The sequence below is a fragment of the Talpa occidentalis genome, unplaced genomic scaffold, assembly GCF_014898055.3.
Source record: "Talpa occidentalis isolate TD23 unplaced genomic scaffold, MPIMG_talOcc4v2.1 talOcc4.10, whole genome shotgun sequence".
Lineage (NCBI taxonomy): Eukaryota > Metazoa > Chordata > Mammalia > Eulipotyphla > Talpidae > Talpa > Talpa occidentalis.
Genome location: NW_023600993.1, coordinates 6,161,009 through 6,188,830, shown reverse-complemented (window position 1 = coordinate 6,188,830; position 27,822 = coordinate 6,161,009). Strand labels below are relative to the sequence as shown.

The window sequence follows — 27,822 nt, the reverse complement described above, 5'->3', positions numbered from 1 at the left end:
TGCATTCCCCTCACTTGAACGACGCTACCTTGCTCCCATGTCAGCATTTCAAGTGATCGTATTTCTGGTTATCACTGGGTTTAATGAAACATTACCAGAGAAAAGAGAAGTCCCTGATGGGATGTACTTAGATATACTTTGTGGATGCTGCTTGATCTTCTGCAAGAGGTAGTGGGTGATTTAGAGTTTATAAGGGTAGAAAGTAAACCAGACTAGTCACCTCCCTGCTTTCAACTATTAAGATTAATCAAGGGCTTTGCGTTTGGATTTTACATTAGTAAAATAAAATCTCAGCTCTTGGGGCCCTGTAAGGGCCTCTCACCTGGCTGGAGCCCCGCCTGCTCCCCTCCTGCTCCCACTCATTGTGGCCCTATGTTCCTGATGCTGGTTGCCCTCAGCTGTCCTGACTTTTGGTAAATGCTGACTGTTCCCTTACCCTTGCCTCTGGCCCAAGGCAATTTCCTCTCATTCTTTAGGCGAGAGCTTCCTTTCACCTCCTCGGAGAAATCTTCCTGCATGATGCCAAAGTGGCAGCCAGCACCTTGTCTCTTTAAAATACACACACTGTCATCTGCAACTTATTTAATTAACATGTTTGTATATGTTTTGACAAATATTTTAATATATATGAAGCCCACTCATTACACCCTGTGAGGGAGGTGATACAAAATCCCCCTTTACAGGCAGACGTATGGGGTGAAGTCACTTCTTAGGATCACATGGATAGGAAGCAGCTGTGCCCCATTCTTAAATCATAACTCATCCTCATGCTAATTTGCTATTGGTGTGTATGACTCTTCACCAAATTCTGTAACCTTCATTCCCTTCTCCCCTTTTATGTTTTATTGGGTTTGTTGGCTGGTCCCAACAATAATTGGTCCCTGGTCCTCATCTCCCACCTGTAGGATTGCACCGCCCCTGTTGTCCTTATCTCACACCTGGCCCTACAGATGCTTCCCAAATGACCTGCCTCCAGTGGGTCTTCACCCTCGCCCTCAGGCCTGACCATCCACCCCTACAGGTTAGCTTTTGCTTCCTTTCTGCATCTCCAGCACCCAGAGCAACCAGACTTAATGTCTGCTGCTGTTTAGCAGGGATTCTCACTTGCGACCAGGCTGGTGTCGGACTCCCTGTCCCAAACTCACTCTCCTGCCTCTGCCTCCCTCAGGCTGTTGATCCAACATGACTGTACCTGTCAGGCTAAGAAGGGTCCCACAACCAGGAAATATTCAGACACAGTGTGAGCCAGTTGAGTCAGGGCGGTCAGGGAGGAGAGGGACTGCCTGCAGAAGAGATCCCAGGGAAGGAAAGCTTTGAAGTGGCTTTGGAAGCTGTAGGGTAAAGAAAATGTCAGGCTTTCTGCCCTTCCGCCATCAGGATAGATGATGGATCCTTGTCCTGAATGCATGCCTGATGGCGGGCACCTGGAATAGGGTGTGGGCATAGGTAGATGGGATTCAGCTGAGCTAAGACTGTGCTTTTTAAGGGCGGCGTCACGGGGGGGACGCCAGCAGCAGCAGCAGCAGCAAGAAAGCAGCAGCAGAAGCCGAAAGAGAAGTCGAGAAGCAGCAGAACGAACGCTAGAGAGCCCAGATAGAGTGAAGACTTGCTGGGGGCTGGGAGGCCTGCACCCAGCCAGCACCCCTGCCTGCCATATGCCTGGTGAACCCCAATAAAAGACCTGCAAACTACTGAGGACTCTGATTCCTCCTTTACCCGGTCTGCATGGGATCAGGAAAACCTGCACTGTGGCCAGTCCAGCCCTTTACAGAAGCGCACACACATGTGCAGTCACATATGCACACACATAGTCGATGTTTACAAAGTCAGCACTTTAGCCGATGCTGATGGCTCTTATCACACAGTCTACAGTGCTGTTTCCAATTAAGTTTTGTCTCATCTTCTCACACTTGCCTGTTGTTACCCTGTCCCTTATGCTTTAGTTTCACGAACAAGATCTTCACTCCTTGGAATACAGGGAGCGTATCTCTCTTCGCCTCTACCTCTCCTGCGTTCTTTGCGGAACTCAGAATAACTGTGTAATAAAACTGGTTGGCTTCATTAGTAAGGGCGCAGCAGATGGCAGGTGCCTTTGTAGGTGGACCTTAACACTTAATCTCTTATCTCCCTACTTTGAACTTAAGTTTCTTGGGAGTTTAGATTTCACAGTAACTGAACAAACTTAAATATCTAATCTTCATGATGCTAGAACTCTGGGACTGCTTCTCTGTGTCGTTTGATATCTTTGTGCTTAAATGTTTGGCTTCTGTGTGAAACACTACATCACTTAAGGCATGTATGTTGCTGTGTGTCTTCTTGAGTTTGAGTTTGAAAGCATTGTCCTTCAGCTGAATGGGGAAATCACTTTCTGAACGGTTTGTCTGAATACTGCATTATAGAGAATGCTTATCAGCATTTACTTAAAAGACTTTCAACCCAAATCTTGCTGAATAGGAAACTGGCTGGGGCGAAGAGAATAGAACTGAGTTCTTGGGAGTCCAGCGCACCTTTTCCTATCAGTCTGTTCCAGACCTTTGCTTTCTCCACCTTTGAACAACTTTTTTTTTTTTTTTTTTTTTTTTTGTGGGACCTTACCGGCTGCCCGGCAACAAACCGGTGCTGCAGAGGCTGCGGGCAGCCTCGCAGCCCAGCGCTCAACCGCTGCGCCACCCACCAGGGGAGGCCCACTTTTGAACAACTTTACAAACCCTTACTCTCATGAGATGATTTTTTCAGTCTTAAGAAGGTTAGGGCTGGGCCTCCCCGGTGGCGCAGCGGTTGAGCGCTGGGTTGCGAAGCTGCCCGCGGCCTCTGCAGCGCCGGTTCGATCCCTGGCTGCTCCCCGGCCACTGGAGGAGGGTCCCACATGGCGCACAGACCTCTCCTGCCGCCCGCTGCTCCCCTCAGCAGTGTACTTCGGTCCTTCTGCCTGCTCTGCTCCCCGCTCTGGCTCTGGTGAATTCTCTCACCCTCCCGCGCTTCTGACTGTACCCAGTGCATGTATAAACAAAAAAACAAACAAAATAAATAAATAAAACATGCCTCTATAAAAAAAAAAAAAAGAAAAAAAAGATAAAATAGTATGATATTTAAAAAAAAAAAAAAGGTTAGGGCTGTGAGTGCTTATTATTTTTTCTCTTATACCTCTGGTTTCTCTTCACTTTCCTTGTCTGTGGGGTAGGGGGGTGGGAGGAGCACAGGAATCTGTTTGGCTTTGGTTTCTGACAGTCATTGGCCTCCCCCCCCCCCCGCCCCCGCCCCCCAAGTCTTCCTAACACTCCTTTCACTACTTGGGCCCTTCCCAGCAGTCATTCTCGTGTTGGCAGTTGCTCTTAATCCCACTGTGACACCCCCTTCCCTTCTGCTTGTGATCCACCTGTGTCTCTCAAATTGCCCCCCTGCCCTAGACATCCCTGTCTGCAGACCCACCCTTCTCCATCCTGTGCACCAGGTAGAACACAAAGAATGCTGAATGATTTCCAGAGATTTCAGGGGTTCCTTAACATGTCCAGAATTTAGCCCTAATCTCCTAAAACCATGTCCTTCTACAGGGTCCCCAGACAAGAATTCCTTGTCTCTGCCTTCCTATAGCCCTAATTTTTCTTTCTGACCCACTTGGGCAACTTGTTCATGAATCAGTTCTGCTCATGTTTTTCCCTTATGAAGAGCTTCCCATATTCATTCTTGAGAAACTTGACTCAAGTTCTCCTTTCTCCTGAAGCTTTTTCAGAATCCACAGGGCTTAGTTTATAATTGTCTTGGAATTCTGCACAGATCTGCCTTAATGTATGATTTCCTTCATGGTTCCCTAAGTGCTGTCTCAGGTTAACAGGATGGCTAGTGAAGTCTGAGCGATGCCCAGTATATGGGGCCACCATCTGCATGGCCTTTGCCCCCCTGCGTAAGATGTATCCCTGAATCAAGTGCACAGGAAGGAGGGTAGCTTTGATTGGTTTACACCTGTGTTTCCCAAACTAACTTACCTTAGAAAAATTTTTTTTCTTACAAAAAAATGAAACACCCAATGCAAAACATTTTGGGGAGATATTTCCAAAATACTGGAAAAATGACATTTCCTGTAGGCATGTCTAAGTATGTTGAGAACTTCAGACTTCGCTTCTTTTGCTGCCTCCACACTCCTCAGATGCTTAGCGTGTATCGGATGAAGTCACACTGCAAGATCAAGAATTGATATTCCTTTGGAGACCTGAGTTAGGTCTATTTAAAGAAAAGCTGATCTGCTGTGGCTTGTAGCTGCAGTGTGTGGTGGGTTCTTAGTGCTGGGCACTGCTGAGCCATTGCCTGGTGCATTTAAATGGGTATAGTTAAGGAGGAATTTTTCCCAGGTGTTGAATAGGGTGTGCATATTTTCCCAGTGATTGTGTGTGTCTGTGAGTGTTTAAATACTCCAGAAAAGGAAAATTGGGCAAAAGCAACTTGGTTTTGTATTTTCTACCATCTTAAAATCTTTTTGCAATTTTTGTTTTTATCGATAAGAAAATGATGAAAATTTAAACCCAGGTTTATTAAGAAACATAGCGCCAGATAAACTGGTGATAGGTGGTGCTGGTAGTAAGTAGACTACAAAACACAGCATTTAGAAGTAAGGATTTCCACTGGGCTTGTTGATTATGCATGTACGTAAACCTTTATAAGCACAGGTGACACGGGCATGAATACTCAACAAGAGTCTTCCTTGCGGTTCTGATGCAAACCAAGCTGCTTCCCGAAATCAGCAAAAGTTTAGCTAAGCGGGTGCGATGGAATGGAATGGAACCCTTTTCCCAAACTTCCCAGGCCAGGTACAGTTGATTTCTTCGCCAGATGGGAAGAAATCCAGCTTCCTTGGAGTGATGTGCATTTGGTGGGGGATTCACTCTAAGAGTTAACTGCCAGAATTCTGAGTCTCTTGAATTCTATTTAAATTCTTTTTTCTTCTCTCTTCATTTTAGGCTCCAATCAGGGATGGAGACACCATTGGATGTCCTGTCCAGGGCCGCCTCTTTGGTGCATGCTGATGATGAAAAACGTAAGTTGGGCACTTGAGTGCTTTTTCACCTGTGCCTGCACCCCTCGCCTCCCACACTGTAACAAAATGATGTGTTGCTTGACCTGACTTTGTGGCTCTGTGCCATTGATTTTGGGTACTTCCCCCAGAGGTAACAGCTGGGCATCCTTATTTTTATTTTTAAGTGCCAGAACATGTAAGTCTGTAAACATCACCTGTGGGTAGTGAGGCTTGTGCTCTTAACTCCAGGATGTCCTTCCCCTGGCAGCTTGTGCTGGTGGATCCTGAATGCAGGTCCCTGATGTGTCTCTGGAAGTTTAAATAGATATGTCCTGGTGGATAGCAGAAAACTCAAGATAATCATCCAAGAATATTCTTGTTACAGGGAATGTGTAATGGCTGTCATGGAACACATCCCTGAGAACCATTTCTGCTGAGAGAGAGCAGATGTCGTGCGGGGTGGGGGGAACATAACACTGATGGGGTCACTGACCTTGGAAGGTCACCCCACAGGTATTAGGGTGGTGCTCCTGGCCTTAGTCTTAGGTGTATTTATTTTTCGGTGTTCTCTTTCAAGATTCAAATTGCTTGCAAGAGTGACTATTTTATGTGGGAACAAAATTGATGTTTTTTCTCTGAGCTCTGAGATACTAGTAACGTATATATAAGGATGAGCTTTTTTTTTTTTTTTTAAATACATTCTAAGTGAAGATGAGCTACTTTTCAGATTTTGAATAATTGGCAGGCAGGAAAGCGTGTACCCTGACGCTGTAAGGCTTCCCTTTCTACTCATCGGTCAGATTCATTTCTCTGATATCCTTTTCCTCCTTAGTTGCATGAAATAACACCTGCTTAGCTGTCTCTGACTCGATAGACTCAGCTTCTGTGTCATCAGCCCATTCCCCCCTTCTCCCTATTCCCCACTGGGCGGGCCGGCTGACTACTGCACTTATTTTTTCTCCTGCCAGTCTTACTTATTTCTTTAGCTTTTGGTTGGTGGGAGGCTGTACTCTTTCCTACGGCAAGCAAATCGCAGGCAGGTTGCCGTCTTCCCAAGGACACTGAGCTCCCAAAAGGCGGCTCAGTCAATGGGCTTTAACTAAACACCAAAACATTGCCTTTCTGCCTTTAAGATTGCAGTACATGTTATGAGGTGAATAGCTAGATATAAACGCTGTTCAACGTTCATACAGTTAATTTACATAGAAGTTTATATAAATGACAGTATTTCGAATTTCTCTGTTTTGTAATGCCCACGTTTACTTAGATCAGAAAAAGAAAACACTGTTAATACAAATGAAAACTAGAAGGGATGGCCTCCGGGCCAAGTCTCTCTGCTACCTCTGTTGCCTTCTGGGGGGTTTCTCTCTAGGAGCTCAGCTTCAGGGTCCCCCTGTTGGGCTGACCCCAGCAGGTTGGGGGCCTGCGTGGATTCCCACCCGGTGACCCTTCTGAGTGAGGGGTAAACACAGAAAAACAAGGACCAGTCCCCTGCCTTCAGGGAGCTCTTGAGCTGCTTTGTGAATAGATTCATTTCTCTATAAAACATGGAACAGGAGAGCCTGTGGCCTCCTGGGGAGCCTGCAGTTGGGGAGAGCTGTTTTCATAGAAATAGTATGATCCTGCCCAGAGGAAAGAGGAGCTCTTACCTTCCTTGAGTTGGATGCAGCCTTTAGTATTTTTTTTTTTAAAGATTTATTTATTTATGTGTGTAAAACTGGGGTGTACGCCAGAGGTGTGAGGGGTGAGGATTCCCCAGAGACAGAGTAGGGAGCAGAACAGGCAGATCTACTAAAATACACCGCTGAGGGGAGCAGCGGGCGAGACAGGAGAGGGCTGCTGCCCCATGTGGTTTAGCTCCCTGACGGGGATCGAACTCATACTGCAGTGGCTGGAGATAGCTTGATAGCTCTGTGTCTTTAACCCCGGCACTGCCAGGGAGGCCCCAGCGTTTAGTATTTTGAAAATAGGATTTATATACCTGTAAGACCAGAACCATCACAGTCGCCGGGTGCTGTACTTTGTTACCTGGAGACAAAGCTGAGCAGCAAGTACCAAGTCTCTCGTTATTTCTTAAGACCTATCTGGGCTTTTTCAGCCTGATTCAGCTTTCTCTGCCCCAGATGCATTGTGCTTTAGCTTTTGTTATAAATTGCTCTTACACTTAACATTCTCACCAACACTCTAAAAATGTTTTGTGTATGTAATCTGATTTGGATATCTTATTACAAACAGAAAAATGTTCTACTACTTGAGATCAGTTTCCCAACTCATGTCAGTGACCTAAATGACTCTCCTTGTGCTCCTGGAGAATGGGAAATGTGGGCATTTTGGAAGATGTTATTGTTTCAGCGTTTTGAAGGGAACAGAACCTAGTAGGATTTGAGCATATAATCCCCAAGGGCCTTAGGCTTCACTGTGTCTGTAGTGGAGGATAGAAGAGTTATCTCTATAGGACACTGTGGTGCTGCAGTCAATAGTGAAACGTGGTTTTGTAGTCACACAATAGTTACTTATCTGGATGGCCTAGAAGGAATAAACTTGCTTAAAATAATTATTCCTGTGCCCAGGAGACTAGACTGGATCATTGTTCAGGGGAGTCCTGGAAGGTACCTGATGGAAAGATGTGTGAGCTGCTGGTGCTCCTGGGGCTGAGGAACCTCTCATCTCCCTGGTCATTGATGCTGGTTTGGTGAAGACCCAGCCTTTCTCCAAGACTGTTTTTTTAACAGTCAAACTGGGCCAGTTTCCGCACAAACCCTTGGTGCATCTTTAACAGGATACTTACTTTTACTGTGATGTTAAAAGGTTTCATTTTTGGTAATTTCGTTCTTGTAGCTTCTGATGAGATCTCCTGCATTGGGGCTGACTTCCTCGTTCAGGTTAAAATCATTTTAAGAGCACTGCCTTGAGAAGGGTCTCAAATGCACCCCACATGCTCATGATTGAGATTACAGACATCTTTGAACTTTTTCCTCTCCTTGGTTTTGAAGGTTTGGGTAGAGGGGGCAGTACTTTCGATCTGGTGTGATGAATGTGCTCGTGATTAGAAAAAGCCAGATGAAGCTGGTGCGAGTGGTGTAGAGAGAAGAGCTAGAAGGCAGCGCTGCAGGTGGTGGTTCCTGTCCTCCACCCTGGACACGCCTCCTTGGCTTTTTAGTGAAGACCATTGAAAGTTGACTCATGGGGGAGGCATAAATTAACATAATCCTTCCGAATGAAGCATTCCTAGGATTGCTTAGGAAGTTTAGGAATTCTTAAGCCTTTATTTTGCAGACCCAAATGTGTGGGATATTTTTATGGATATAGGAAGCCCATTGTTTAATAATCAGTTGCTGTCACACAGTTTTTTCAGGTTTTTTTTTCCTCCAAGGTCATATTCACCTTTTGTCAGCCTTTGCATCAATAATGCAAACCAGGTGCTTTGTGCTTGGGTTCTGGTGCTTTCACCTGCACTTGGCTCTGCGGGAGTAGGCAGGCGGGCATACTCAGGCTTTTATTTTTTCTCTTTCTTCTCTTTCCTCCCAGCATCTGATACAGTGGCTTTCAGAGTAGACCATGGCACAGAGTGAAAGCGTATTGAAACCGTTGGGTTCATGTAGCAAAGCAACTGATACCAAAGCTTCATGAAGCAGCACTTATCCAGCTTTGCAAAGTGTAACTTGATATGCTGGCATTATTCTTTGTATTTTACTTCATCTAAGTAACAGTTGGGTCATGACTCATTGGCTTGATTTTAGTATCCACAAATGAATCAGGACTTGCAGTAGAAACAAAAATGATGATTTGCTTCTCTTCTCCTTAGTTGGATAAATTTACTCCTGGCTGCTGCATTTATGGGCTAGGGGGATTTGACTAACATGTGGGTCATGAAAATACAGTGGTGTTCAGACCTGCTGGGATATGTGTCAGTGACTGGAGAGGAATGATGTCATACTATTCTCTCACAGAAGCTCCCCACTCTCCAGCACCCACCCACTAGAGGTGGCTCCACTCCATTCTGAGCCTGTGTTGTTCATTCCTGGTAGTTAGAGTCAGAGCTCAAGAAAACGGTCTCTCCACCTTGTGTTAAATCTGTTTAGCTTCCAGGTTACTTCAAGGGTGCTCCTAGCTGTACCATACTTGTGTCCAGTCCTGCCTGGCAGAGCTGAATGACAGGACTGAGTGATCTCACCATCGGTGGCCTTATTTTATGGCTTCCATCATTGTATTCGTGATTTTTATCCTTTATCCTAAAACACTCAAGAGGGATACTGTGCATTTCCAACCATGCCCGAGGCATGGATGTGGCAGCAGTTCCCAAAGAGAGGAGGAACTGGTAAGCATGCTGAGAACATTGTCCCAGGTGATGCAGATGGTGGTGGTGGTGGGGGGTCCCTTCCTCCAGATGAGTCACTGGTCTGGGTCTGCATCTGTCTCTGAGGAGGGGCTGGTCCTTTCAGGTATGAGAAACTAAGTCCTTGGCTGTTGTGTATCCTTTAACCAGATTCATAAGTTATTTATTTTCTTCCCATTTCTCTTATCATTCATTTTCTCCCCCATATATATTTATGTAAAACACATATATGTGTGTATGTGTGAACAAATGTGTTTGTTTTCCCTAAAACATTTGAGAGTAAGAAAGAGACATTCTGCTTCTTGACTCCTAAAATGTTTTGGCATGTATTTCCTACAAATGAGAAATTCTTACATAATCACAATATGGTTATATTTAGTATATATAAATATATAGACACATAAAGCTGGGCATAAAATCTTGATGCTCATAGTTCTTTTGCAACTTCATAGCCAGAACGTGAGCCTGTAATTGAAGTTTCACCAGTAGAAGTTAGCCAGGACATGCACTGTGACCCCTGCCACACCTGCCTGCAGGTGAGCAACGTGGCTTCAGTTCTCCTGCTGCCCCATGTCCTTTGATGCAGCCCTCTCCCCACCCTTTTATCTTTGCAAACTCTGTAAAATAATTTGTTGTACAGACTAGGGTGGCATATGTTGGTGCGGATGTCTCAATCACATATTAGATTGGTTTCTGTCCTTTTCTCATTAGAGGGAAAAATGCAAACACAGTCATTGAAATCAAATGCCAGTGCTTGGCTATGCAGTAGGCATCTGATTCAAGTTTTTAAAAAAGATTCTCTTTGAAATTGTTACAGGGCAGGGAGAGGGGCAGCCCAGACCCGGCAAACCTGCCTATTCTAAATGGGTTCCGTCATCCGCCGCATCAACACAAAACATGAGACTTTTATGAGAAGGAACTTTAATACAATTAGGGAACAATACAGGAAAGGCAAAGAATATAGTTTCTAAATCAAGTACCCCAAGTTACCCATCCCCTTGTGAGTAAAAATCTATCCAAATGGGATTGGCCCAGAGCAAGGCCCCAAAGCCTGTCACAAGTCTAAAGCATCTTCCAGTGGGGACCCACAGAAAAGGATCAGAAACAACCAGACAAGCCCAGAAGGAAACGAGCAAAATCAAAATCAAGATAAAAGCTGCCATTGTCACCTCCCCACGGGTCTCTCACCCACATCTGTGTCACCCAGTCCACCACCAAAAGGCAAGCGCATTTTCTTCACATGTCTGTCAGCTCCACGTGCCTCCTCCAGGTGTCCTTCTGGCTCCATCCTGCTTCCTCTTTTCCTCAGTCTCCTCTGCAGCTTCTTCTCTTCCTGCTCAGCTCCACCCTCCCTTGGGTGGGGCAGGGAACCTGAAACCTCCCCCTTTCCTGGGGACCACCCTGTTACAAAATGAGTGACATTTCTTGAGACTCCTGAGCACCGAACTGTGCAGCTCAGTGGGACGCTTGTTGCAGTACCTTGTGTTCTTACAGCAGCCCGGTTAAGTAGGTATTGTAATCAGTTCCACTACAGAAGAGGAAACCCTGGGCCTACAGAGCTTAAATCATTTGCCCAAGGACACTAAGCGTTTCATGGGATGAGCTCAAGCAGCCAGACTCTGGAGCCTGAACCCTTAATTTCCCAGCCTCATGTCTTTTCAGGGAGCACATGTAAGACTTGACTGCTAATGAAAATCAAAACCAAAACCCCTACTCCTGTAGCTACGACCTCCAGTAATAAGTCAGCTGAGAGATTTTCATTTGGAAAATGAAGGAACATTTCCAAAACATCAAGTAATTCTGTTAGTGTCCAGAGTGAGGGGCACCCTGGGCCCCCCAACCTGCACGCTCTAAATGTGCCCTTCCATCTGCCGCGTAAAGACAAAGCATTCTCTTAGTGTGAAAGGACTTTAATAGCATTAGTGCACATAGAGAAGAAAGGCTAATAATATTCCAGTAAAACACCCCAAGTTACCCATCCCCTGGTGGGTAAATGTCCAAACAGGGTTGACCCAAAGCAGGGCCACTGAGGCCTGAAAGCTGCCACAGTCTAAGGCACCTTCTGGTGGGGACCCATGTAGGGAAGGGCCAAAGGGGCCAGTCAAGTCTGGAAGGAAAGGAGCACAATCAAAATACAAATGGGGTAACAGCTGCCGTTGTCAGCCTCCCCACAGGCCTCTCACCCTGTCTTTTCCAAGTGTCTCTGTACATCTATACTCCACGTGGCTCCTTCCATGTCCCCTATGTCCTTCCATGTCCCTGGTGCAAGTCCAAAGTGGGACTTCTTCACATGTCTCTGCTCCACATGTCTCCTCCCAGTCATCTTCTAAGACTTCTGGTTCTCCTCCCGCTCAGCTCCACCCCTCCTCAGGTGGGGCCCAGAGCATGGAGGCCCCCCACTCCCCCCCCCTTCATGGAGTTACAGCTGCGCTCAGCCCATCATTTAGGGCGGTTATTGACACATACCAGGAACTACCTGTCTGCTTTCTCACCTGTGTCCAGGGATCTTCTCTTTATACTGAGTGTTCTTTCCCTGGATGTCTCCCAGTGACACAAGGAGAGGAGCTCTGGCTCACAAGGGCTGCATCATCAAGTGCCCATCCCTCAGTACCCTGAGGTTCAAGTAGGGACCAGCTGGCCAAGCTTAGAGGCCTTGTGGGAGGAGTTGGCGTGGTTAGGTGGCTGGACTTGACCTAAGATTCTATTGCTATAGGGCAGCCCCGATACAAAATGGGTTGCCTGACTGTGGTCCTCACCCGTGCACGTTGGACCCTAGACCTGTTCAGGGCAAGTCATGGTCCACATTGCTTTGCATCCCAGGCATATGCCATTCGGAGCATATGGCTGGCCTTTAGTAACCATCTGTTAGTAATAAAATAACGGCAGGAGTGAAAGGTTCAACTCTAAGGAATTTATTTAACGCTAGCAAAAATGACTCATTCTAATTATCAGTAACTATAGCTGTTATAGAGCAACCCCGATATTAAAACGGGTTCCTGGCTGTGGGTCCTCACCCGCGCGCTTTAAAGGGACTTATGAAAACTCTACTACACACACACACACAAAAGGTTAATAAAAGGTTCATTTACAAGAGAAAAGGAAATAAGGAAAATGTACAACTCAGGGAAAAAAATAGGGAAATAAAGTCTTTAATGCGTCCTACCCAATCCGACGACCTGGAAACCCAAAGTCACTCTCAGAGCTGGCCGGACGCTGCGAGCTGGCCGAGAGCCAAAATAGGGGAGCCCCAAAGCCCACGTGTCTGCCTTTTATATCCACCTGGCTGCTTAACCCCACCCTCAGGTCCCAGCCACCTTCCTTTGGTGATGATGGGATTTGGAGTTCCCAGTGTCTTTGACTTTGACCTAGGGTGGGGGTGGAGTCCACAAAGCCTATATGGAATTAGCTTTGGGACATCCTTTTCCCCCTAACATTACTACTATTCATGTACGATTTCAAAGGAGGACCGTATCCCTCATGGTAATACTTCATAGTTTGTAAAACCTTTTCCTGATGCTTATAACAGGAACCTTTGCAATGGACTGAGCTGGAGTGTAGGGTAAAGAAAATGTCAGGCTTTTCTGCCTTTCCGCCATCAGGATAGATGATGGATCCTTGTCCTGAATGCATGCCTGATGGCAGGCACCTGGAGCAGGGTATGGGCATAGGTAGATGGGATTCAGCTGAGCTAAGACTGTGCTTTTTAAGGGCGGCGTCACAGGGATACCAGCAGCAGCAGTAGCAGCAGCAGCAGCAGTAGCAGCAGCAGCAGCAGCAGCAGCAGCAGCAGCAGCAGTAGCAGCAGCAGTAGCAGCAGCAGCAGTAGAGGCCGAAGCAGAAGCCGAAGCAGAAGCCGAAAGAGAAGCCGAGAAGCAGCAGAAAGAACGCCAGAGAGCCCAGATAGAGTGAAGACTTGCTGGGAGGCCTGCCAGCCTCCCAGCCCCCAGCCAGCACCCTTGCCTGCCATATGCCTGGTGAACCCCAATAAAGGATCTGCAAAACTACTGAGGACTCTAACTCCTCCTTTACCCGGTCTGCATGGGATCAGAAAACCTGCACTGTGGTCCATTCCTGCTCTTTACAGGGAGGCATCAGAGAAAGAAATGAGGCTTGAAGAAGTTGGATGCCTAATTCAAGATTAAAGTTAAAAAAAGCTTCAGGTGCCCCTTCTCCCCCAGCCCCCCATCACTGGCTGTAATCCTCAGAATTCCTGGAATGACTGGGCAGCCGCCATAGTCCACCAGTGCAGACAACTCCTGGGAGGAAGTCAGGAGCTCTTGCAGAGCTATCTTCTCAGACCCCAGGTTACCAGCTGCCTTTTGATTTGCAAAATGAGGGCTGAATTTACTGCCCTTTCTAAAGGTCGGGGTCACTAGTAGTATTTATACTTTCAGGTATTTCCCTTTTGTGAACAATGGCCTTGAATATTCTCTCCCCCTAGCCTATTTTACCTTTAAAAAGCTTCATGAAAACGTAAATCCTCAGGTGGGGCCAGTTTTGCCAGCTTACCTAAGACCCTTTCCAGGTGTGGCCAGCTGCTTTAGTCAAAGGTTGCCTCCCTGGGTAGACCCTAGCATTTAATCAGAAGGGGCGCCCTTCCATAGAGAACTACTATAAATGTCTCTGCTATTTTAATAGGTTTCTATTAAATAAAATTAGCATAATAAATGTTAGAAGTGAAAACAATGAAAACAATGGCTTGTTAATTAGCATAATGGATATTCAAAATAGATTCTTCCACTGAATGGCTCTTAGACTCTTGAGGATGGCTTGTGATATTTCCTTTAAATGAATATTTCTCAATCTTTAGAAAAAGCTGTGCTTTTCCTTAACACCCATGAAAATGTTGTGAGCTATTTTAATGTCATTTGCAATTGAATTTACAATATCAGATTTAAGAATCTTCGGATCAAGTTTTCCCCCCCTTTTGGTACATGTCTTCTAATGTCCCCAGCGTGCTCCTGTCTCCCCAGCCCCTCCCAGCACCCTCAGAATCATGGTCTTGTTCAGTGTCTTGTGCGAACATCCCCAGTACAGTAAATCTTCACTCAATGTATAGAGGGTCTTGGAAACCAAGACTTTTAAGTGAGGCAGGGTAATGAATGCAGATCCTTGACAAATGTCATTTCTTTAAACGTTGATTGGTATTGTTTTCTTCTCATCAACGTTATGGTAAAACAATGTTTTCAAGAACCTGCCTTACAGCTGTACATACCAACCATCTTTGTTGGAGATGTGTTCTCAGCTCATCCTTTGAAGTCACTCTTTTCCCCACAAACCATGGCTGATCACTGTCTCTCCTATAACATGGAACATTCAGGTCTGAACAATGATTGCTGTGTGACCTGTTTTTGTACAGTGTCCTCAGAACCACCACCAACTTCAGTCTAGTTCAGGAGTTGTAGGAGTGAAGGTCTTATAGGGCAACCCTGATATAAAACGGGTTGCGGACTCCACCCCCCCTAACAAAGGGACTGAAGGACGTGGGTCAGATTGGTGACCTGTGCCCCAAGCAGCCAAGTGTAAGACTCAGGGAGCAGTGGGGAACCTGTTCAGCCAGGCAGCCACCAGCACCGGCTCCTGAGAGCTGAGGGTGTGTATTTTCCACTGGACGGCTTGTTGGGAACATCGGGTCAACTATAGCAGAGTGTTTACACCTTGCAAAGCTCTTCTGGTTTTCAGGGTTCTTTCGATTCTCCCTCATCATAGGGCCTGTTGTTACCATTCACCAGCAAACCACTGGCTCAAGCTGACTGCTTTTACATGGACATATAAATGTCAGACTTCCTACAAACAGAAACCTGGATTTTTAGGTAAAATCTCTAGATTTTTAAAATTCCACATAAACTAAACAATAGTTCCTATTAAAAGTGTTAGGGGGAAAAGGATGTCCTAAAGCTAATTCCATACAGGCTTTGTGGACTCCACCCCCACCCCAGGCCAAAGCCAAAGACACTGGGAACTCCAAATCCCATATCCACCAGAGGGAAGGTGGCTGGGACCTGAGGGTGGGGTTAAGCAGCCAGGCTGGTATAAAGCCAGACATGTGAGCTTTGGAGGGGTCCCCCATTTTGACTCTCCACCAGTTAGCAGCATCCGGCCAGCTCGGAGAGTGCTTTTTGGGTTTCCAGGTCGGTGGATCGGGTAGGACGCATTGAAGACTTTATTTCCGTATTTTCTCCCTGAGTTGTACATTTTCCTTATTTCCTTTTCCCTTGTAAATAAACCTTTTATTAACCTTTTGTATATGCCTGTAGTGGAGTATTCATAAGTCCCTTGTAAGCGCGCGGGTGAGGACCCACAGCCAGGCAACCCGTACATTATCGGGGCTGCCCTATAATAGAAGTATCTATCATTGGCCTCCCTGGTGGCGCAAGTGGTTGCATCACAGCACAATGAAGCTGTCCGCAGCCACTGCAGCATGGCACAGTTCGATCCCTGGCCAGGGAGCTACCCACATGGAGCAGCAGACCTCTCCTGTCTTGCCCGCTGCTCCCCTCGGTAGTGTATTTGGTCCTTCTGCCTGTTCTGCTCCCTGCTCTGTCTCTGGTGAATTCTCTCACCCTCCCTCTTCTCTGGCCTGTACCCCAGCTCTTGTATAAATAAATAAATTAATCTTTTAAGAAAAAGGAAAAAAAAAAAGAAGTATCCAGCATATGCTTAGTACTTCCATTAATACAGTCTCAAATAACAGTATATATATATTTAAAGCAACCCACATCAAGAAGAGAAGTTTTCCTCTTCTCCCCCATAGCAGTTGTGAATTCCTACAGCAATTTTTTTCTGAGAACTGAAAAGGTGATATTTAGCATTAAACCATTTGCTTAAAATGGAAAGTCATTTGGGTATGTGTATATTTTTTTCTTCCCATTTGGATTTTTTTGTTGTTAAAAGACAAAATCCACACTGCATCTTCATCTTCATCTTTCTTTTTTTTTTAATAAATCTTTTTCTTTTTTAAATATTTACTTATTTATTTATACAAGCACTGGGTACAGTCAGAAGAGTGGGAGGGTAAGAATTCACCAGAGCCAGAGCGGAGAGTAGAACAGGCAGAAGGACTGAAGTACACTGCTGAGGGGAGCAGTGGGCGGCAGGAGAGGTCTGTGCGCCATGTGGGATCCTCGCCCGGCGGCCGGGGATCGAACCGGCGCAGCTTCGCAGCCCAGCACTCAACCGCTGCGCCACCGGGGAGGCCCCATCTTCATCTTTCTTAAAGATCTGTGCCACACACTTAGTAGACACACGTTGACTTGATGCTGATGTGGAATTTGTAGAAGCAAGACATTTGCAGTTTACACTTTTAGAGAATCGTTTGAAAAATCAAACTGCCTCTCCCCTAGTGGCTTTAGATTTTGTAACTGCCTTTTTATTGAATCAAACGCTTGATTCTGTGTAAATGAAATGAATAAATCTTTCCATTTGAAATCCAAAGTCAACACTGCTTTCTGTAAGTCTGCCTTTCTCATCAAACCTTACATACAGTTTTTTTCTTTCTCTGAAAAATATTACCTAAATGTCATTTTCATGGGACTTACCTTATTTCACTGCTGTGTAGTCTTTTTTAAAATGGGGCCTCCTTGGTGGCACAGCTGTTGAGCGCTGGGTTGCGAAGCTGCCCACAGCCTCTGCAGTGCCGATTCGATCCCCGGCCGCCCTGGTGAGGGTCCCACATGGTGTGCAGACCTCTCCTGCCGCCCGCTGCTCCCCTCAGCAGTGTACCTCGTCAGTCTGCCTGTTCTGCTCCCCGCTCTGGCTCTGGTGAATTCTCTCACCCTCCCGCGCTTCTGACTGTACTCAGTGCTTGTATAAACAAACAAATAAATAAATAAAATAAATCTTTAAATAAATAAATAAATAAAATGAACTCTACCAGGCAGAATCTGTTTTGCTCACCAGTAAGCAGGGGTTGAGAAAAGTACTTTTCAGTTTTCTAGTAGGGGCTACTTTAGAGTGCTTTGAATAAAACAGTTTAAATTACAAAGAAATATTTCCTTTTAGGAATATTTCCAAAATTCCTATTTTGGAGGCCGACTGACTATTTGGAGTAAAATGGCAGCCTGGACACAGATTTCTGGATAAAAATTTTTTAAATCACAAAGTATGATACTAAAAAAAATCCATAACACTGAAGGAAAACTAGAAAGGGGCCTGCCTTCAGTAGACAAAATTGATGGAGAATTCCAGGAAAACTGAAAACAGATGGAACTGGGTTGACAAAAGAGAAAAAAAAAACCAACAACAAACCATAACCCTGAGCACAGGTACAAAGAAAATGGAATTAAAAGTAGAGTGACTAAGAAAAAACAACAGGGCCTCCCCGGTGGCGCAACGGTTGAGCGCTGGGTTGCGAAGCTGCCCGCATCCTCTGCAGCGCTGGTTTGATTCCCGGCTGCTCCCCGGCCACCAGAGGAGGGTCCCACATGGCGCGCAGACCTTTCCTGCCGCCCGCTGCTCCCCTCAGCAGTGTACTTTGGTCCTTCTGCCTGCTCTGCTCCCCGCTCTGGCTCTGGTGAATTCTCTCACCCTCCCGCTCTTCTGACTGTATCCAGTGCTGCTTCTGACTGTATCCAGTGCTTGTATAAATAAATAAATAAATAAATAAATAAATATTTTTAAAAAGAAAAAAAAACAATCACCACCCAAAAAAACAGTGACTAACAACTACTAACCAACAGGAAGTGGCCTTAGTGCAAATTCAGGAATGTATTCCATTTATAAGAGTGACCACCTGTCTTAAATTGTGCTTTTAAGAAAGTGGGTGAATGTCCTGTTTTGGGGAGAACTCAGGTGGAGTAGGCACTTAACATAGAGCCCATATTTGACCCTCCCCAAGAAGAGACCAACACACTTTGGGAGTACCCTGTGATGGTTTGGTAGAGGAATGTGTGATCATCATGGATATCTGTGTACATGTATGTTATCAATTGTGTGTTCGCGTGTCATGAACGCTTGAGATCTGCTCTGCCAGCAAATTTCAGGTCTGCTATCCAGAGTTGTTAAATGCCGGTGCCATCTAATCCCAGAACTTACTCTCCCTATAACTGCAAGTCTGTACCTTGGGCCAGTGTCCCTCTGTTTGCTCTGGCACCACATTTCTACTCTGTTAGTTCAACCTTTTTAGATTCTGTATGTGAGAACAATACAGTATTTGTCTTTCTCAGGCTTATTTCACTTCACACAATCTTCAGCTTCATCCATAGTGTCTCAAATAGCAGACTGGCCTGGGGCAGCTGAATGGATGCAGATAGGTAAGCTCATGTGATGCCCGGGACCCTCTGAATGTTGTCCCCTGTGTACCTTGGAGCCAGACTAGTCAGGGCCTATTTGGACCTGTTGGATTTTGATGAAAACTGAAAAGATGGGTTGAAGGAATTTGGAAATCTCTTGGATTTGTTTATTTAGTAATGAGACCTCACTTGAGAGCATTGAAATAGGATGTGCAATTTAAGACTATGCTTTCTAGGGGCCTCCCTGCTGGCTCAAGGGGTTAAACACTGCTGTGAAGTAATCTGCAGCCTCTGCAGCACGAGTTCAATCCCTGACCTGCCAGAGAGCTACCTACATGGTGCAGCAGACCTCTCCTGTCTCACCTGCTGCTCCCCTCAGCAGTGTATTTCAGTCGTCTGCCTGTTCTGTTCCCCACTGTCACTGGTGAATCCTCTCATCCCCCGCACCTCTGGCCTGTACCCCAGTTCTTGTATGCATAAATAAATAAATCTTTTTTAAAAAAGGGTTGGTATAAACTTTGAAAGAGGGGTAAGTCTGTTAGAGCTAAGGCTCAGAAAAGTAAATATAGACAATATTCATTGTTGTAATCATCAAACTTACTGAAACTAGATTTTTCCCACCACAAGAATATAAAGATCATTATGTAAAGAGCCAGGGGGCTAATGTGGCTACAGTCCTATTACAATGTCAATGTATCAGTCAACACGCTAAGCACCTAACCTGTTATATGTCAAATTTATTTTCCATAAAAAGAAATGTGGGGGCCTCCCCGGTGGCGCAGCGGTTGAGCGCTGGGTTGCGAAGCTGCCCGCGGCCTCTGCAGCGCCGGTTCGATCCCCGGCTGCTCCCCGGCCACCGGAGGAGGGTCCCACATGGCGCGCAGACCTCTCCTGCCGCCCGCTGCTCCCCTCAGCAGTGTACTTCGGTCCTTCTGCCTACTCTGCTCCCCGCTCTGGCTTTGGTGAATTCTCTCACCCTCCCGCTTCTGACTGTACCCAGTGCATGTATAAACAAAACAAACAAACAAATAAATAAATAAAGCATGCCTCTATTAAAAAAAAAAAAAAATTAAAAAAAAAAAAAGAAATGTGGGTTACACAAGGCAAATATACGACTCTGTGAACATACTACCTACCATTGAAATGTATAGTGTAAGTTGACCAATTTGATCTCCATGAAACTTTTTTAAATGCAAGGTAACAGAAGAGCAAACCATGAGGTTGGTATAAAACTTCACAGTGCCGTGCTACTTTAAACCTGTGCCAAGTTAGGATGGCAGGCTGATGACACATTCCCCACTTGGTCCCCAGAATGCTGGCAATAGGCCTAACCTGGGAAGCGCTGAGAAGTTTGCCCAGCCCAGGATGAGAGACTCAGAACAGTGAGAAGCAGGTTCTCCCACCTACATCTGGCCTCCCAGGTGAGCTGGAGGGGCTCACAGCACAGCACAAGCCCCCATCTCCCTTTTACTGAACTCAGGAATTTCTCCCCTGATCTTAATCATAAGAAGTCAAGCAAATAGTTGAGGTAAGCTACTTATGTGGAAGATGGAGACCAAATCAAATTTAAAAAGTAACCCAATGACACAAAGACGATGCAAGTAGAAAACTTTTAAAAATATCCCAATAGGCACTAGCAAAATGCAACTGTGCTGTCCACCTGTGACTGTGCAGGTGCCTCTCTTTTTCTTGCCCCCTTTCTTAATAAACCTGTCCTTTTAAAATGTAAATAAGAAAATATACCAACTGCCTCAGTGAAAGAGCAGCCATAAGAGAGAGTGATTTTTAAAGGAAATCCAGAAAATTAAAAAACACGATAGCTGGAGTTTTCCAAGTAACTGATAGAGGGATTGGAAAATAATGTTGAGAAAAATATGACAAAAAAATCAAAATGTTAAGAAGGCAAAAAGGGAGATAAGGTGGACAAAACAGAAAGCTAGTCCAGGAAGCAAAGCACCCAAAAAATAAAATTGCTAGAGGGAAGAAAAAAAGAAAACAGAGATAAGAAAAATTATTTAAGAGATTTTTCCAGGGTTAAATTTCCAGATACGAGGGGCTTACTGAGTCTACAAAAGAAGGGGGCGAAATAGACCCACCATCACAGCCCTGCCAACTTCCAGAACACTGAGGACAAAGGTCATCCCAAATTTTTTCAGAAAGGAAACACTGGTCACTGATCAACATATAAGAAGTCAGGAGGGCTTCCTACTTCCTTACAGCAGACAAGGTGAGAAGGCAACAGAGCTTGCCCCCAAAATTCTCAAGCAAAAATTCCAGCTGAGGGCCTCCCCGGTGGCGCAGCGGTTGAGCGCTGGGTTGCGAAGCTGCCCTCAGCCTCTGCAGTGCCGGTTCGATCCCCGGCTGCTCCCCGGCCACCGGAGGAGGGTCCCACATGGCGCGCAGACCTCTCCTGCCGCCCGCTGCTCCCCTCAGCAGTGTACTTCGGTTCTTCTGCCTGCTCTGCTCCCGGTTCTGGCTCTGGTGAATTCTCTCACCCTCCCGCGCTTCTGACTGTACCCAGTGCATGTGTAAACAGAACAAACAAACAAACAAATAAATAAATAAACATGCCTCTATTAAAAAAAAAAAAAAAAAAAAAAAAATTCCAGCTGAGCGCTCCTGCTCCCCCGTGACTCTCTTTCATTCTCTTTTTCCTAATAAACCTGTCCATTTAAAATGAAAAGAAAAATTCTAACTGAGAATTCTGTACTCAAGCTCCCAATCACATGGGAATGTTGAATAAACCCTGCAACGTGTATACAAAACCTTAGCATCCACATGCTCATTCTCAGGATAAACGCTTCAGGAATGAGAGTACTGACATGGAATACATGACACGGAGGACACTGGAGGCCGGCAAGGGGATGGGGCAGAGCTCAGGCCCAGGATGATGGCACCTCTGAGTCCCCAGGCCAGGGGACAGCCACCCAGCAGACCACCATGCACAGCACTTTGCACACATCATCTCATTTAAATTCAACAATAACCTGTGAGAAGGCTCCTTGTTGAAGTAGCATAACACTGAATTAGATCAGCTACTCCTAGTTGCTAGGATGGCAACTATGTAGAAACAGAAGAGGCTCACACAGGCTCATCTCCCCAAGGGGACAAAGCTATAAGTGGCAGAGTTGAAAATTGCAAGCCAGGCCTGTCAGCCTTTTACACCCATACTTGTGAATGTGATGGGATGGAACAGACGTTTGGGAATTTGGAGGCATGAAAGGGAAACAAGTTAGGAAGGCAAAGAGGATATGACACACGGCAGGATATTTCTGATTTAAAGATCTTACAGGGCCTCCCGAGTAGTGCAAGGGGTTAAACACAGCACTGTGAAGCTATCCGCAGCCTCTGCAGCACGAGTTCGATCCCATGGCTGGCCAGGGAGCTATCGACATGGCGCAGCAGACCTCTCCTGGCTCACCCCCTGCTCCCCTGGTGAATTTTCTCAGCCCCCACATCTCTGGCCTGTATCCCAGTTCTTGTATACATAAATAAATCTTTATTTTTTTTAAAAGATTTATTTATTTATGTATATAAGCACTGGGTACAGTCAGAAGTGCAGGAGGGTGAGAGAATTCACCAGAGCCAGAGCAGGGAGCAGAACAGGCAGAAAGACTGAAGTACACTGCTGAGGGGAGCAGTGGGCACAGCAGGAGAGGTCTGTGCAACATGTGGGACCCTTGCCGGCTGCTGGGGATCGAGGATCGAACCGGCGCTGCAGAGGCTGCGGGCAACTTTGCAGGCCAGCACTCAACTGCTGGGGATTGCACTCGTGCTGCAGAGACTGTGGATAGCTTCTCAGTGCTGTTCTTAACATCTTGCTCTGCCAGGGGTCCCTGAAAGTTTGTACTCTTAAGAGACACCTCTCCTATCCCTTACCCCAGCCTTGGTAACCACCATTTTGTTCTTTGTTTTTCCCTTTGGCTTTTTTGGATTCCATGTGGACATAAAACCTGAATTTCTTTTGGCAGCCCTTGTTATTTTATTTTATTTAATTTTAGAGGTTTGTTTTTTGTTTATACAAGTGCTGGGGTACAGGCCAGATGCGCGGGAGGGTGAGAGGATTCACCAGAGACAGAGTGGGGAACAGAACAGGCAGATGGACGAAACACACTGCTGAGGGGAGCTGTGGGTGAGACAGGAGAGGTCTGCCGTGCCATGTGGGATTCTCGCCAGCCTGCCGGGATCGAACCCGCACTGCAGAGGCTGCAAACAGCTTCACTGTGTGGCGCTCACCCACCTGCGCCACCAGGGAGGCCCTAACCCTTGTAAGCTGTGTGAGGGCTGGGAGTTTGTTCACTGCCTAAGCAACAGCTTTTAGAGTGGCATCTGCTATGTCCTGGTCTGCCAGCATGGGTTCGTGACATGTGTGACTTCCACCTGGTTGCTCCCTTGGATTTCCTGCCCTTCCCAGACCTCTCCTATCTGTTCGCCTTTTGTTAATCGATTGCTAGGCTCCTTGTTGAAGTAGCATAACACTGAATTAATGATCGCATTTTAAACTAAATACACGTTTCTGAGACCTGTTTTTCAGTCCTTGACTCTGGCAATAACTTATTGCCAGAGTAACTTATTGCCAGAATAACTTATTCACCTTTTTGAATTCCATTCTTAGCAAGACTAATACTTGCTCTGCCTGCTTCAGATGACGTTCCTAAGAGATGATCCTGTGGGGGTGCTTTTAAAGGTGCTTGGAGCTATCAGAGCACGGAGTGTTCACAAATGAAGAACATGCTGGTTAACTTCTTTCCAAGGCCCTAATTTATGAAAGTTGGCATTATTAATGGTTAAAGAACTAGGCCTGAAGGCGTAGAATATGTAACATACACGCTGAGTCATGGATAACAGCAGAGTCTCTCATGGGGTTTTATCTCTGGGAATTACGACAGGTCATAAGGGACTATTGTGATCATACACTATCAGGAAGGTGATAATACAGTATTTCTAGAAAATACTATATTTATCTTCTGGCTGTTTCAAAACAACCTCTCAAATGGCCAAATCTGTGCAGTCAGTGACTGCTGGCTAAGGAAACATACTTGATAGAACTTGTTTTCGTCCTTAGGTAAGTTCTGCTGAACCTGAGTGCAGATGTAGGTAAATGGGCTTCCAGAATTCCTTCCTTGCAAACTAATACTTATTTGGAGTTAGCTTCCTGTTTAGTTACGCTTACTGATAAATGTCAGTACGCGGGGAAACAAAGAATCTAAAGGCAGGCGTGGGCCTGGGCTTCGTTTTTCCAGGTCCCTGAGTAGGAAACAGATTGTGATGCCTGGGCCTTGATTGTCTTTTCCATCCTAGTCTCCCCTTCTCCCCAAGGTGTTTCTCTTTCTGTTGGTCAGTCCTCAAGTCGTGGCTTATTACCTCCTCACCACTTATCCATAAGAAGCTCAGCTCTGATTTACTTATTCATCGCATCTCACCCCCATGTCCCACCCTCTCCCTGCATTGACAGGCCGTTGTGCTGCACCTTCTGTTTTTTTGCTTTTGACCCAGTTCACTCCACTGGGGCCCAGCACTGAACAAGCCCCAAACCCAGCCTCGTGGAGCTGAGTGGAACTTCCATCTCTCTTCAGTTTGCCTTTTCAGATAGCCTCCAAGTAAATAATAAAAGTCAGTAACCCATGAACATCTTGAGTGAAGTTTAGTGGTTTTTATTCATATATTTTTTAAGGATTTATTTATGCATACAAGAACTGGGATACAACAGGCCAGAGATGCGGGGGGTGAGAGGATTCACCAGACACAGACTGGGGAACAGAACAGGCAGATTGACAGGAATACACTGCTGAGGGGAGCAGAGGGCGAGTCAGGAGGTCTGCTGCGCCATGTGGGTTGCTCCCTGGCTGGGGATCGAACCCAAGCTGCAGTGGCTGCGGACAGCTTCATAGGTTGTGTCTTAACCCCTTGTGCCACCAAGGAGGCCCTTTATTAATATTTTTGAATGTTAGTTACAGATACTCAATTTTTTTGAGAAATTGCTCTGTGATTCTTTTACTTCTGAATGATATTTGTTGAGTTTCTTTTGCCCTGCTTGGGCCAGTGGTACTCAATACAGAGGGATTTCCTCCCTGTACTGAGCAGTGGAGATACAGTCCTTACAGTCTAGCTGTAGTTATTAAGCAGGGTGTTTGCTCTGCAGAGGGGCCCATGACTGCCATCGATGAGATGATGACCTGGAGTGGCAGCAACTTTCAGAAAGCACAGAAGTTCATTGCTTTCCTGATTCCGTAACTGCTGCAGGGTACTAGGGCCATGGTGACCTTACAGAACGTAGAGACATGGGGAGGCTGGTGAAAGGGGGCAAACTTCAGCAGTTGGATGAGCTCCAAGGAGCTAATGTAAAATGCGGTGACTGGTTGGTGACACTGTATTGTACAGTTGGAATTTGCGAAGAGTGCCACTTAGATGTTCTCACCTCCCTCCAAAAGAGAAATATGTGTGGTGGTGGATGTGCCTGTTGCCTGGATGGGCAGGTCCATTGACAGTGGGTATGCATATCAAACCACCAGGATGCCCACTTTAAAATAGCTTACTATTTTGTTTTCTCTTTCTCTCTCTCTCTCTCCCTCTCCCCCTGCCACACCCACCCACAGTAAAGCTGAAGTTCAAAAAAGGAATATTATTCTGTTACTCTAGAATAAAAATATCACAGTGATACTGTTTGACATTTTTGGAATGGGCTTGAGAAGAGTTTCTAAAGTGTTACAAAATGCACCCAAATAATCAGCTTTATTAATATTTAAGCTTTGTTTTAGAATAGCTTAAATTAAATAGCTTATATTTAAATGATTAGATGTTTCCTAGATTTTAAAAATTTTAATTCAAAGGATGTCTTCCATCATTTAAAAGAATGTTGTTAATACTATTCTCCAGAGGAAAATGTAAAGATTTCCAAAGAAGTGTTTTGAACAAAGACACTATTCTGTCTCTGATTTGTGTTTTCAAACATTTAATAAAGTGCTCATTTATTCCTAGCCCTGCACTAGGTGCCAAGGTGGCAAGGATGAGTAATACCAATACAGGGCCTTGCAGTTGAGGTGATCGCCACCTGGAGGAGGAAAAAGACACAAGTCACAGGTTAGGGGCACACCCCTTGCTCTGTTGGGCCATGGAAGCCCACAGCAAGGGGTTTGGCATGGACTTTGTGTTTGCGTTGCTTGGAGCTTTTACAGGCTGGGAAGAAAGTGGGAGTAAAGAAAGTGCAGAGTTGGTGTGGTGTGGGGTGTGCATGTGGAGGGGTTCAGGCGGTGTGGCTGGAGCACTGTGGCCAGGTGTCCCCTCTGGATGGCAGCCCCCTGAGAGCAGGGTAGAGGGCACAGCCCGGGCAGGTGACTACCAGGTGGGTGTTGATCACTGGGAAGACTGGTGTTAAAATTAGGAAGGGCCTTCACTGTTTGCTAAGGTGTTGGCTTTTTCTTGTGACCACGAATGGGTTTTCTTGAGGACTATGACTTGGTGACACGTGTCTCCAAAATAGGGCTAGCAGGAGGGTGGGCCGGATCCTTCCATGGTCAGTGCAGATCTGGTCATTTCAATGAGGAAGTTTCCAGGGGCAGTAGCGAGCACCATGCATGTAGAGGTAAAGGCTGGGGGATTTCAATGTGAGAGTAAAATGGTCTTGAAGTTTGAAATTCTGTCTCCCTTCAGAATACCCTTAACTTTGGTTTGCTTGGTCTCTTTTTGTTTTATATCTTCAAGAAATGGGTTGCTTTCTATGGCTTAAAGATAGGAATTTGAGCCCCTCCTGACACATGCCAGCCAGAAGAGTCCCCACTTGTTAATTGCAGAACAAAGGAAATGAGCCCAAGTGGTGACGACATCTAGCTAGGTTTTAGAAGGAAGCAACTTCTGAAGGTTTTAATGAGCTGCCTTTGATGTCTGGCCACTGTCCAGACATGGTTTTTCCATGTGGTCAGTCTGTACACTGGCGTCACTGTGGGGTCAGAGAAGTACAGTGTGATCAGGAACATACGGCAATTGAAGCAAAGGCACCAGGTGAGCACCTTGAAGGCTGAAAGGGATTTCATTAAAGACGTGACATCACTGGTGTTGCCTGCTACAGAGAGACCGAGAAGAGTGAGAACTAATGTGTTCCTAGTGGTTTATGAGAATAAAGACACTTAGACATGTGTAAGAATCTCTACAACAAAGAGAGTGAGTGGGAATATTAAAACTTTAGCATCATTAGTATTTGGAGACTAGCTATTGCCAGGAACTTGTTTGTGATTTGGCGATAGACAGAGCCTGAGAAGCTATAGGTTTTCAGGTCCCTACAGGTGACTTTGGAGATCTTTTTTTTTTTTTTTTTTTTTTTTTAAAGATTTATTTATTTATACAAGCACTGGGTACAGTCAGAAGCACGGGAGGTTGAGAGAATTCACCAGAGCCAGAGCAGGGAACAGAACAGGCAGATGGATGAAATACACTGCTGAGGGGAGCAGCGGGCGGCAGGAGAGGTCTGCGCGCCATGTGGGACCCTCGCCGGCGGCTGGGGATCCAACCGGCGCTGCAGAGGCTGTGGGCAGCTTCGCAACCCAGCGCTCAACCGCTGTGCCACCAGGGGAGGCCCAACCTTGGAGATCTTGCAAGGTCTTGTTGGTTCTAGATTCCAAGCCTGTTTTCAGTGTGAGTAGTCACTATGCCTGAAGATACATTTTAAAAATCTTACATTGAGACCCAAAAGCTTAGAGTCGTTCTGGACTCTTTCTCTCTCATATCTCATTCACTGACCTCCAGCAAATTCTGTTGGCTGAGCATGTTTCACCATCACGCTTGCCCCCTGCCTCCACACACTCATCTCCTGCTGGGATTACTGTAAAGGCTCCCCAGCTACTGTCTCTACTACTAGCCCTGTCCCCTTTTCCACCTAGACTAGAATAATGCTTCAGAAGTGTCCATTGTCAATCAGATTATGCCTCATGAGACTGTTTAAAAACCCTTTCAGTGACTTTCCATCTCATGCAGAGATAAGAGGTGATGTTTTTGTATAACCTGTGAGCCAAGCTGGCCTCCCGCCTACTAGGGAATCTTATCCCTTCTCCCCCCCTCATGCCTCAGGGCCTTTGCACTTGCTCTTCCCGCAGCCGACCAACCTTTCAGACATCCTTGTGGATTCTTCTTTCCTTCATGTCTTCACTCAAATTCACTCTCTTCGAGAAGCCTTCCTTGCTCCCTGCCTCTTCCTACCTGTGATTAGGCTGCACTTTTATTTTTATCAATCTTGTTTGTCTCACATGCCCTAGAAT

The 27,822-nt window shown here is 45.8% G+C and overlaps 1 protein-coding gene across 3 annotated transcripts in view; it reads left to right on the top strand.

The window, feature by feature from the left end:
• Positions 1-27,822, top strand: part of VGLL4 (vestigial like family member 4) — a 115,897-nt gene that overhangs the window by 8,437 nt on the left and 79,638 nt on the right. For all 3 annotated transcript variants that reach the window (XM_054697866.1, XM_054697899.1, XM_054697917.1), the window contains exon 2: positions 4,953-5,029. In XM_054697866.1, the coding sequence (XP_054553841.1) occupies positions 4,966-5,029 (64 nt within the window). In that variant the 5' untranslated portion in view covers positions 4,953-4,965. The remainder of the gene's footprint in view (positions 1-4,952; positions 5,030-27,822) is intronic.